Genomic DNA, 13013 nt, shown 5'->3' with positions numbered 1-13013 from the left:
ATTAGTGACTAGTAGGAATTTTGAAAAAACATGACAGTGCATGAAGCCTGAGGTGTTCATCAGGACTGGGATCCAGATTGATGCAAATTGTTGTGCAGTGTGATGTGTTTACTATTCATTCATCTTCAAATAAGTTATTCTGGTCACAGTCTCGGTGGAACTCACATTTATATTTTTGGAAAACAGAACCTGCTAAATTTGCTAGAAAATATATAAAAATAAAAAGAATGCAAGGCCAGGCACAATTTGTGGAAACATTTTGCAGGACCAGCTTGGATTTGTCCTAATTCCTCTGAGACTATGCGGAAATGTAATTTGAAAAAGTCTCAAACACACACACACACACACACACACACACACACACACACACACACACACACACTCACACACACTCACACACACACACTCTGGCTTAAAGTGCCACGGAGAGGCTTATCAGGAAAGAGAAGGTAAAGGAAAGTCTAATGAGTGGCTGACCTGATCCGTTTCGGCTCTCAGGGTGAGCGTGACGGTACTCTCCAAATGCTCGGGCTGCTCTGCAAAGAGACATATAAAATCCATCATGCACACACCAGCTATCGCATCGACACACACATACATGCACACACGCACGCACAGCAAGACATAAGAGAGCCTGTGAGTCAGGATAATTGATTTTCTGAGCCCAATCAATTACTCGGACTGGATTTATATCTATATCTATAAGACAAATTCAGGTCCATTGGTGAGCTCGCTAATAGTAAATGAATTCATGTCTCTTTCTTGTTCTATTTCCTCCAGGATCTATACGCAGGAATGAAGAGAATAGTAATGCACATGAACATTGGTGAAATATGGTTAAAATATGAAGTACTGTTTACCATCTTTCTTACAGTCACTGTTGTAGGATTTAAGAAGCTATAGATACCTAAAAGCTATTTGCATCTGTTGTGAAAATAAAAAGCCATCTGTACCTGGGTGAAAATAGAAACGAACACCCAGTTTAGTTGCTGCCAAATACCAAATGCTAGCCAAGTCACTCTCTTAAGCAAAATAGCTATTAGGGGTTCGAGAGCTAGGGGGTTCACTTGCTAGCAAATCTGTCTACTGGTTTTCAAAATGTAATAGCAACTGACCATTAGACTACTGATCTAATAATGGAAATAAACACATGCTAATACAAAGAGATAAACAGGCAGACATTTTAATGAAAGATAACCTCAAAACAAACAGCTGGAACAAAACACCACACCGCATCTTGATTTACAGGTAGGAATTAGACAAATTCACTATAAAAACACAGTGTAATGAAGGATACATCTGACCGAAGTATTGACTATGAAATGCTACCTCTACAATATAACACCATAACAACATATGTGAATTGCAGCAAAACCCCATTTTTTTTATTTATTTTTTTTTATTTCACAGCTTATATAGGAATTCTACGCAATCTAAATATTAAAACTGTAAAAAAGCTTGGCTATAATTGTTACACAATCAGTACATAGAGACCTGATGCTAATTGATGCGCTACAAATGATGTGAAAACCGTTAGCAGAATTTATAGTATTATTAATGTATGCAATGCAGCTCATATGAACTACTAAAACAATTATAAAATATGAAAATATATGTTTTTATATAATGCATACATATTTGTGGTGTATGTGTTTATTGCTTCACAGTCATACAACGAGTTTTAAACCATGAAATCTCTGCATATACAATAAGTATCTTAACTTAAAAAAAAAACTTTGTTTAGAAAAATACCCAACAATGTGATGTGCTGCAACCCTGTCCTACTAATAGTTGATTATTTTCCAGCACCAACGTCTTCCAAATCAAGAATCAAATGCATAATCTGCTTATGTACAGCATCTAGGATACAACTACATGTCTACGCAATTACTATAGAATCCATAATAAATTAGAACAAGTGCATTCATATTAACTGTGACTAGTGCCATAGAAAAATGAGCAACCTATTAAAAGCATTATGGTATGATATACAGTACATTAGAGTAGATGGATCATGTACAAAACATGCAGAAAATTTAGCGTCGAGTAGCACTGGATTGTTTTGGGATTTCAATTTTGTACTGATTTTTGATCATATTTTCTTTTAATTCAGACACTCAGGTTAATCTGCTTGGGTTTTATTTATTCTTAATAAATTCCATTTTTTGTCATAATTTCACTGCCCACTGCTTTGAAATAAGCTCTGATTCTTTTTTTTTTTTTATCAGTGTTGGCATGCAGGGCCTTTCTAAAAACAACACTCTATACACTCTAGGGCTTCCCAGTAAAAAGAAAAAAACGAGAATAAAATTTGGGGTCCTGCAGTGCATAAATATCACAGGCATTTACTCTTTGTCCTTTGAAAATGTACGATTTTTTTGCCAGTGACCTGTCATTTTTCTCAGGCAAAGTAGACTTAACAGGGATTGTTGGTGGAAGTTTCCAGAGCTTAGAGCTAAAGCTCTACAGTGAAGGAGAGGAAGTACAAAGAAAGAAAAGAGAGTGAGAGATGAAGAAGAGGAAGAAGTTCACTATCACCATTGAAGATCTGTGCCAATTGCAGACTCAGATTTAATCCCTTTATCTTTCTACCGGTTTCCTGAATAGTACGGTTCTTGAATTTAAAGAACGTTCAATCCCAAATTCTCTGGATTTTTTTGGAACATTTTTGTGAAACATTTTCCTTACTTTTGGATTCTTCTGAAGTTATCCATCATTAAAGCAGATGCTTTTAGAATTATCCTGCTTAAAATATGAGAGTTTGCCAGCAATGACGAGTTAAAGCTGTCACTGGCTGCAAAAAATGGAAAGATAAAAAATAAAGGGTTTTATAGAAGGGTGGTATATTTACATCATAATCATAAACAGAGTTAAGGCACTGCAGTAAGATTACATTTATTTAAATTAGGGAAGGAAAGAGCGAGATAGAAAGAGATTTACCGTATAAGTTAAATGACAAAATTATTCATTTACTTGAGGTAATTAGGTAATGTTTACAACAGCTGTCTCATTCTGTATGCAACTGGAAGTGTATTTAACTATGGTTACAAATGTTAATCAGGCAGTTAATTAATTTATAATTGTGATTAAAATTCCCTGAGCTACAGCCTCCAGCCAATCAGAATTAAGTATTCGAACACACATGGTATAAGGAATAAAAATGACATAATGGAAAATCAGTGGAAAATAATGAAATGCAAGATGGTGTGATGCGACTTGATGCAAAGCCACCTGAAGTTATTATAGAAACGTTAATGTATTAGGACGAGTGCATTAATATCAACTACGCTGTGTTTTCTGTTGTTGCTGAAAACTGAGAAGAATATTGAGAACCTGTGTATAAGAAGGCTTCATGAGTTACCATCCATCAAACAACCTCAGAATCATGGGACCACACTCCAGATTGCCAGACATCTGCACCAAGCTCAATAATGAAATAATGAATGACAGAGTAAACCAAAAGCAGCCTTCACAACACACAAGTGAAGCAACCTGCGATCCTGTAAAGTCAATCAGCGATTCAAGATACATGCTGTTTAATTATTATGTGGATATTCTTGTGAGTCGAATTCAAGCTTATTCTGATCCACATATGTTGACGCGCAGGCTAGCGCAAGCCCCTTGTGAGTCATAGCTCTGTAAGAAACTGCTCTGCATCAAAACATCGTAGGAGACAAACTGAAAAGGAAGTCTCTAATGAGGGCAGGCTTTTGCTGGGCTTATTTCAAGACTAAAGATAATCCCCCCACACAACTAACTAATGCACACACCAGAACTGGGCATCCACAATGATTTTAAAAAATGCTGTAAATACTCTGAACATGCACAACCACAGAGCACCCACTCCTCTCTTAAAATTGCAACCTCCTCCACATGAGCTGTCATGAAGCCGGGATCCCTCTGCTGGCGACTCCTCTAGTGAAAGAGCCAGCACCTCAGGTCTTGTAACACCATGTCCTGGAATGTGAAGTCTGCCTTCTGACACGAGGACATGATATGTGTGACAATGCTCTCAATTATTCAGGTCCAGCCTACACAAGTGGGTCTCTGAATGACCATAATGAGCACTCAGCTCAATCTCCCTGATAACGGATGGCAAATCAGTGTGAAAAGCCATGCGACCAATTTCAACATCCGCAGGGAATTATATGACCAGAAAACAAGTTAGTGTAGCTGATGGGAATCAGCTGAACTAACATCAGTATCAATATTTAAAGAAATTGCTTCACAATAGGTTTTTTCTGACACATTTTTTATATATATGTTCCTGATTGGAAACGTCAAGGCAAAATGTAAATTCTTGAAAATAAATTTTAATATTAAAGTATACATTAAAACAGTTTAGTAAAACACTAAAAAATATATATTTATGTGTACGACAATAGTCTGCCAATGCTAATCAAAGAGTGACTACTACAGTATATTCCTGGCAGTTCGTGTCTTGTGAAATTTGGATGTGGACTTTGCCTTTAATGCTTGCTGGCAATAAATTATACTACATTAAATATGTCCAAATGAGTAAATAATCCACTTGGGTTTATCAGTAAATGAATAAAACCCTATAGATTCCATATTGAACCATTTCTCGAGTACCTATTAAAACTGAAACCTTGGCTTCTTGAATCAAAAATACTAAGGGTTGTTTGAAAGCCTTTCCATGGCTCTGTATATATACAGTATATATTCACACATATGCTAAGGTGCTGCTGGCTGGCATTACAGCTTCCTCTGCTCCATAGCTCCACAAACGAATCGCAAGCATTAACACCTACAGCCTGGATTTCAGAACTCTCTGGAGGAGGAGCTTTCACTGTAGAGAAGGTCAATTAACACATATGATTTCGCTGTAATTTATAGCACACTAGCATTCTCTTAGAGCGACTCGTCTTTCGCCGCGTAATGTGAATAAAAAAGCGCTCCTTTCGGCAGTAAGAGGCAATTATCTGCCCCCTCCGAAGACTTCATGTATTGCTTCCTATTATTCATTTGTGTCCTCTGAGTTTTAATTAACATCAACCAGACGCCCCACTGCTTTGTGATTTGCAACATTAATAATACATAGGGCGAAATACAGAACGTTGGGTGAGCCTCGTGTCAAAATAGAAATTGGGAGACAAAAGAGCACATTGGCCTGTTGCTCAGGTGAAATAGGAAACCAAGTGGAGTCTTATTTTTTTCCTGGGGGTTAGGGCACTGAATATATAATTAAGTCTGGCTTCAAGCCAATCAACCTGTGAGTTGGGATATAACAGGAAATGTGGTCTACGAGGTGGAATCAAAAAGTTTAATGAGACTCGCTCTGTTTAAAAGAAAGTACTTTATTTATCTAAGTTTACACACGATCACCTTCGAAATAGTCCCCTTGCACGGCAATACAGAGCTCCCACTCCACTTCTGGAATATTCTGGGTGCAGAAGTGATATCATAAACTGTTCTCTGACGATCATCATGCACACGTTGCTGAATGGTCAATGGAGCCTTGCCACCTTGGGAATACTGAAGATAAATGAATAAATTAACAGTAGGCCTGCAGGCATCCATCCCAGAGAAGAGAAAACTAAAAAGTTTCACTACAAATTATACATTATTTTAACACTGTTGTTGTGTAAACATGAATACTTAGCAGCTCACGCTGTTACTAGCTATACTAGCATCACAATTATATAAACTCTATACTCATTAATCTTTTCTTTAATAATTGCTCTCTCCAAGTCAGTGTTACAGCCATCATGTATTTATATATATATATATATATATCATTATTCATTTTTTTATATCTTCAGAAGATAAATTAAGGCATTAATGAATTACACATAAAATGAAGTTACACATAAAACAAAGCTGTTAAACTCAACTTAACCCTCGAGGCGGTCCCTCATTTAGGAAGACCTTCATGGAGGGCTTTGATCAAGCCTTTGCAGACCTGCACCAAGGCATTCCAAAGTGGTGGAATTAACTCTCCCTGGGAGTCACCAACTAAAGATTTATCACTTTACCAATCTAATAAAAAAAAAGAACAAACTCTCATCTCTGTCTGTTTTTGTGGCTCTACCTCCTCCTTGTACTAACTTCTCTTCAGCATGGTTTAGCTTGGTGATATTTTTAGACAGTGGCCTAGTTCTACTAGTATTTTTGACTTTTTAGATTCAAATATAATTTCTTAACCCAGACTAACTGTCAATTACCATTATCTATAGTACCTCCATTATAGGTAATTTATACAATGCAGGGATAAATCCAATTCAAGGAGAACAAATTTCCCATGAGTTCATTCAACAAGCTAATAAGTGCTGTTTAACATGTTTAAGCAAATACAGAAAAACGCATTGTAAATACTGCCCTGTTGGCAAAGCAGTATAACACAGTACCTGAAAGAATATTGTCCAGATGTTATTCTGGATTCTTACAACAGCTTGAGCATTGCTGCACTTTTGCTTCGCCTTCTTGTTTACCGCATCACGCTGAAAACACAGTCTTGATAAAAGCTAACAGCACGGCAGGACACTACACACCCTACGACACCGAACTCTCCCATTACTGCATATCTGACGGAACGCACACCTGCACGTACGCACACACGCACCGCATTTTCACGCAGCGATCTGCTCTTTCGCTCCACATATACACTCTGCTGTCTCTTTGAAGCTATACACACGTGGGCCCTACCCACCTGTCCTTTAAATAAATGATTGTGTAGCACCTTTTATAAAAGCTGTCACTGTACAGCTGAGCAAGACTGCAATTACTGCAAGATTGGAAGCTAATACAGTATAGTATAGATTTCTCATACTAGCAAGAAATCAGCTTTAATTAAGGTAGCAGCTATGAAAAGAGAATAAATAATCGTCCCTGACTGGTACCGTTCTTTCATCTGACTTTTCTTTATCTCCCTCCGAATACTTCGAAGTATTACTAGTAGTTAAATACTGACAGATCCAAGAGGCTGAATAACCTGAAGTCAGCAATGGAAGGCATGAGAAAAAAGTGTCTCTAAGGTCCTTCATCAGGTTAATAGCCTCTTCCGAATCCACTTGACTGCTTAAACAGCTGAGGTTGAATATCCCTTGCTTTGAGACCCAAAGCCATTAGAACAGTTCTAATAGCACGTTCAAAGGCGCAGCCTGTTTACAGAGAACTTGGGACCTGCAGAACAGACCACTGATTAAAATGTCATCTCCTCCAAAGCCCAGAGCTCTACAACGCTCCCTCATGATGTCTACAACCTTCCCTGAGTTTAAACACCACCAGACATCTTTAGAGAAGGAACATTAAATGTCCAAGGCATAATCGTAGTGCCAAAGTCATCCTCAAATCTGTATCATTTTATCCCCAAAGCCTAATTACAGTGCACAGTGCACGTTCTAATTTTCGCCAATGGAGGATAAAGAGAATGGTGCGAGAAACATATACACCAATCAGCTCGACCAGTTCAGCTGCATATCCGCTTAATGCCTGCAATTTAGCTTCCGTGCAAGGTAATAATTAGGTATGGTTAACACAACAACAACAATAAAAAAATGTTACACGAGAAACAGTTTGCCATCCAAGCATTAGTGCTCTCTTGTGATGCTTTCATTTGCAGGCATTCTAGAAAAACTGCTTTTCAAAGAGCAACTGGAGGCTTCATAAATAACCAGACATCCACCACCCAGCAGAACAAACTATTTCTATAAGAAACATACAATATATTTTTCTTTTGTTGATATTAAATATGAATGACTGTCATTTCCACCAGGGTACAGCTGAGGTTATGGTCCAATTACCCAGAAGTGTTCAATGGAATTCAACAGCTGCTCAAGATTCTCTCCACCTCGGATCTGAACAACAGCAGACACTAAATTGAGAATCCCTGCTCTTACGTGCGAGTCAGAAATCGTTCGAGGAACAGTTTGGCAGAAATTATGAAATTTTTTTTTACCAAATACAAGTAATTATCCAGGACATGTTTGGTATCTGGCATATGCCCATATATATTGCTATATTGCCCATATTACTATATTGCCAAAAGTATCGTATGTGCTTTTTGAGCAATCGCATTCCACATTTAATCCCAATTTGCTATTATAATTCCCTATACTCTTCTGGGAAGATGTTCCACTAGATTTTGAAATGTGTGCTTGTGGACATTTGGGTTGATCAGCCACAAAAATGCTAGTAAAGTCAGGTGCTAATACAGGGTGAGGAGGCCTGAGGTTCCAATTCATCCCAAAGGTCAGATAAAGGCAAAAGTGCTTTTAACTTGTTACATGTCCATGTACAGCACAGTGAAATGATTTCTTCACATATCCCAGTAATGTTTGGAAGCTGGGGTCAGAGCACAGGGTCAGCCATTATACAGCACCCCTGGAGCACAGAGTTAAGGGTCTTGCTCAAGAGTGTCAGCTTGGCAATAATGGGGCTCTCTGTGACCTACTTCTTCTGGACTTGTTTGAATAACTGGATAACTCATTGGTCTTCATGATGTTTGTTTAAGGATATGCTCTCTAATATAGATCTGGGTTATTTGGTGAAGAAGTGAATTTTCTGCCATTCTTCATGACAAGTTCTCTCAAGCTGGGTCAGGTTGGATGAGGACCATCGGTGGACAGCCACTTTCAGTTCTATCCAGAGACAGTACAGAGATAGTACGCTTAGAGCTGCTGTCATGTAAGAAGGTGAACTTTCTGTCTGTTCTAAGGTCCTGAGTTTTTAAACACAGGTTACACACACAGCATCATGCTACCACCATCATGCTTCACTTTTTCAGATAGTTTTGGGCAGATGATGAGCGGTGCCTGATTTCCTCCAGACATAACGTTTAGATTTTTAAACAAACAGTTCAATTTTGTTTTTATCAGACCAGATAATCTTGTTTCACACAGTCTGAGAGTCCTTCAGGTGCCTCTTGACAAACTTCCATGAGTTTGCATTGAGGAGAGGCTTCCGTCTAGCCAAAATTATTGAGGCCACTGTACTCTTGGGAATTTTCATTGCAGCAGAAATATTTTTCTAGGCTTCCCCAGATCTGTGCATTTCCAAAAATCCTGGCCTTCTATATATAGGTATGTGCTTTTCCAAATCATGTCCAAACAATAAACTTTACTACAGGTGGAATCCAATCAAGGTGTAGAAAGATCTCAGCAATAATCAAGAAAATGGGGGTGTGTGGGGGGTTTACCCGAGCTAAATTTGTTGCAAAGGGTCTGAATGCTTACAGTAGGTACTCATGTGATATTTCAGCTTTTTTTAATTTATGAAAACGTGTACAGAGATTTCTAGAATTCTGTTTGCACATTTTCATGAGAAAAAAAAAAAACATAAGTGAAGGATTTCTGAATACTTTCTTAATGCACTGCCTATCAAGACACAACATTTGCTTTCTTCTGACTTCTTTATGTGATTTCTGATGGCAAGTGATTGCACTAGAACTAGAAAGAGTGCCTCTTTAGTGTAAATTCATTTTACCAAATGTATAGATTTTTTTTTGCCACTTTTTACCTCAGTATTATGAGGTATATTTTTATGACATATATTCCCAAAGTCTATTAAGGTTCTTGATAGTAACCCTACAAAGTTCAAGGAGTTTAATATTTAATTTTGGGGTGTTATAACATGATGATGATGATGATGATGATCTCTTTTTAAGTTTTAAGTTTTGTCATAATCAACAGGTCTGAGTATTTTAAATGGACTTTAACAAACTGAGTTATTTTTGTACAAACTGTTCCTTTTTGATGCCCTTTTTTCATTAAAATGTTGGTCAGACACCTTTAAAAATATCAGCCCTTGATTGCATTTCGCCATATATATATATATATATATATATATATATATATATATATATATATATATATATATATATATATATATATATATATATATATATATATATATATATATATATATATATAAATATTTATATATATTTATATATTATATATATATTTCATGTATTGTGAAAATGACATAGGCTACTGTTGCGATATTTCCCACCCCTAAATAAGCATATCTTGATTGACCACCAATATTTATATTAACTAAAAGGTGGATACAAATTCAGTTTTTATACCAAACTATTGATTTATTAAGATACACAATATTGAATTTGTCTATTAAATGTGCCAAGAGTGATTATGAAACTTAATCCCTCTTAAATCTAATGCCAAAGACATCAGTTCATTAATGAAAACACAGCTGTGAGCTGTGAATATAGTAAACATAGAATACATTGAAATCCAGGTATTGCTGTAAAAACAGAAAACGTATAACGGGTAACAGTGGGACTTTAAAATGCTGCTATCTCTTACTGTCATTCTTTCCTGGCTGTTACTTTATGCAAAAAAGTGTTCCACCTACATTTGCTGGCCTTTATTTCACCTTCTTCATGTTGTTTTATGGCTGCTTGGAAGAAAAACATGAGAGAGGAATAACAAGTAGCTCTTGGCGACCACGGCCATGTGTCTATTTGTATACTGGAGCAAGTGCGTCATAAGAGAGCAATGGAGATCCTCATTGATGACTCAGCCACTCTGCACATAAACCAGGCTGGATGGGCTTTAAGTGGTACCATAAGTGATTCTGGGGGTCTTTGATTGCTCTTCGAGGTAATCTGTGTTCAGGACAAGATGTTCATCTTTTCTAATAATTGCTCACCTGGATCAGAGACTAACACTGGGTGCTCGGATGCAAATATTTTTCGTTCTGTAGAGAGCAAACAAAAGACGGAAGGACATGTTGCATTTTGGACACTGTTAATTACTCTGTGCCGTGTATTACATAAACAGGATGCAAATTAAAATCTAAGTGCATGACAATAACATTTGTTCGAAGAAAAAAAACAAATTAGGTTTAGCAAAAAGAAACAGTGTTGCCTGATGTGCATAAAGCTGTCTGGAGGAAATGGACTGCCGAGTAGAAAGGTGTGTGCATGACAAGGTGTGTATGTGGCCAGATAGGAACAGGGAATGATGTGGCCTGAAGGAGGGCTTGTAATAGATAAACTTGATCTTGCAACAGATTACCATTCAGCAGAACACCCCCAGCATCTCACATTTTAAAACATGTTGCATGTTCTGTAGATAGACCTTCATTTAAGTCCTTATATTAATGCACAGCTCTCATGTAGCGTTTAATGCCATCAGGGGTGGAATCTGCATGTTTCAGCTAATAAAAGCAATTCTGCTGCTCACTCGATGCGAGTTACTGGTACTGAGAAACTGCCCTGGAGGTACAGATGTACTTTCCGTCTAATTATTCATTTTCAAAGAAAACATCCGGGATTTCTGCATACTTGCATTAATAATGCATTCCTCGATTTTTTCTAACTCAAAATCGCATATTGTGTCTGAACTCTCACCGAGTTGCTGTTAACAGATTCTGGGTGCTCGTTGTTCCTTGACTATATCTTTCCAACACTGCATCTGTAATCGGTATGCAGAGCTATGTCCCCACATATCTGTCCTGCATACTGAGCAGGGATTTTATTCTTTAATCACCCCTTCCCACCCACCCAAACCCTGCACTCCCTGACTAGAGGGGATGCCGTTTACCCAATAGTCCGATATTAAAGCAGTGAGCTGGGGTGCTATGGATGCAAGGTTATTCCCATGACCTTCTCTTGGAACATAAGACACATGAAATGGGAAATATGACGCACGCTTTACGCCAATGACGCACAGCATTCACTTAAACCACAGAATTTAGGACAAGGGAACTGATGCACTCTCTAGGAAGGATAACAACCTACAGTGTCTGTGGTGCAACGTTGGGCAGCGTCAATGCCAATGTATTTATGTGAATAAATCTCAAGATTACCTCATGTCAATAACTCAACAGGGGCACAATTAGTTCCAGGCACTCCCGGCTGACTGACTGTCGGATAGATTGATCTGTCTTTTACCCTCTGTTGGCTGCCAGTGCCTCACTATGATCTATGTTGTCAGAAGCTAAATAACCTTTCTGTACCCAATATCTATTTCTTTTTTTTTACATACATGTCCCTTCTTTAGCATAAATGAGCCTCTGCAGTGGCACCTGACACACATGCAGCTCCATCAGGGTATGCATCCAGAACAGGAAAAAAAGGATTGCAAGCATGCCTTTATATTAAAACATGGTCTATAATGTACAGCAGAGTTCGTGCATTGCAGAAGTAGCAGAAGAAGCCTCGATCATGGGCTGTAGACACGTCAAGATGCAGCACCACTCATGCTCTAAATGCCTCACTGCTCCATTCAAGCATAAATGACATAACCATCACTTATAATAAGGACCTAAAAAAAATGTGCATTCTTTTCACTGATGCGTCCTCGGAGATGCACGAAGACCCAGAAGTGCATGGTCCAGCGCGCGCTGAAGGCAGAGGCAAGGCACGGACCGCTGTGCATGTGAACGTGGACACCAAGTGGAAAGCTGATGCTCACCTAACTTTTGCTGCCACCGATGAAATCGCATCATTCCTCAGATTCCTCCTCTTGGACACGGCAGTTCCCATGCTGGCATGGAAACAACGGCGGGCACAAAGCGCCGCATTCCAAAAAAAAGGGATCACGACGCAGAGAAACGCATGAAATAGAGAAATAAAAGAAAGGGAGTAAAAAAAAAGAAGGAATAAAACCCTCGTCAGTCACGCGTCCTCTTTTCGTGAAGCATGAGATGCGCCTGGTTCGGTTTCTTGGCTGCACTACGCAGCGCTCTGTCACAGAGTAGAAACAAAAGCAAGGAGGGGAGAATTCATTATATAAATAAATCCATAAGACATGCGCCGACGCCCCGCCCACTTTCTTCACTTCTACATTCAGCCGTCTAAGGCCAGGTAACAAGGGGCGTGTCTGTTTCGCCTGCCGGAAAAGGTGGGCGTGTCAAATAAGACACGCCATATATGGTCCCGGAAGTCCACCACGTGAGGCTGTTTATTATTATTATTATTATTATTATTATTATTATTATTATTATTATGATTAATAATAATAATAATAATAATAATAATAATAATAATATATTAATATATTATTATTATTATATAATTATATTAT

General features: G+C 38.1%; 1 protein-coding gene across 1 annotated transcript in view; it reads right to left on the bottom strand.

The window, feature by feature from the left end:
* nsmfa (NMDA receptor synaptonuclear signaling and neuronal migration factor a) overlaps positions 1-12756 on the bottom strand; it is a 35763-nt gene extending 23007 nt beyond the window's left edge. The window contains 2 exon segments of the mRNA XM_046868010.1: positions 478-536; positions 12402-12756. Coding sequence (XP_046723966.1) covers positions 478-536; positions 12402-12472 — 130 coding nt within the window. The 5' untranslated portion in view covers positions 12473-12756.
* Between the last annotated feature and the right edge of the window lie 257 nt (positions 12757-13013).

This window comes from Silurus meridionalis, chromosome 15 (assembly GCF_014805685.1).
Source record: "Silurus meridionalis isolate SWU-2019-XX chromosome 15, ASM1480568v1, whole genome shotgun sequence".
NCBI lineage: Eukaryota > Metazoa > Chordata > Actinopteri > Siluriformes > Siluridae > Silurus > Silurus meridionalis.
Note: the sequence above shows the minus strand (reverse complement) of the source record. Positions and strands in the feature narration are given on the sequence as shown.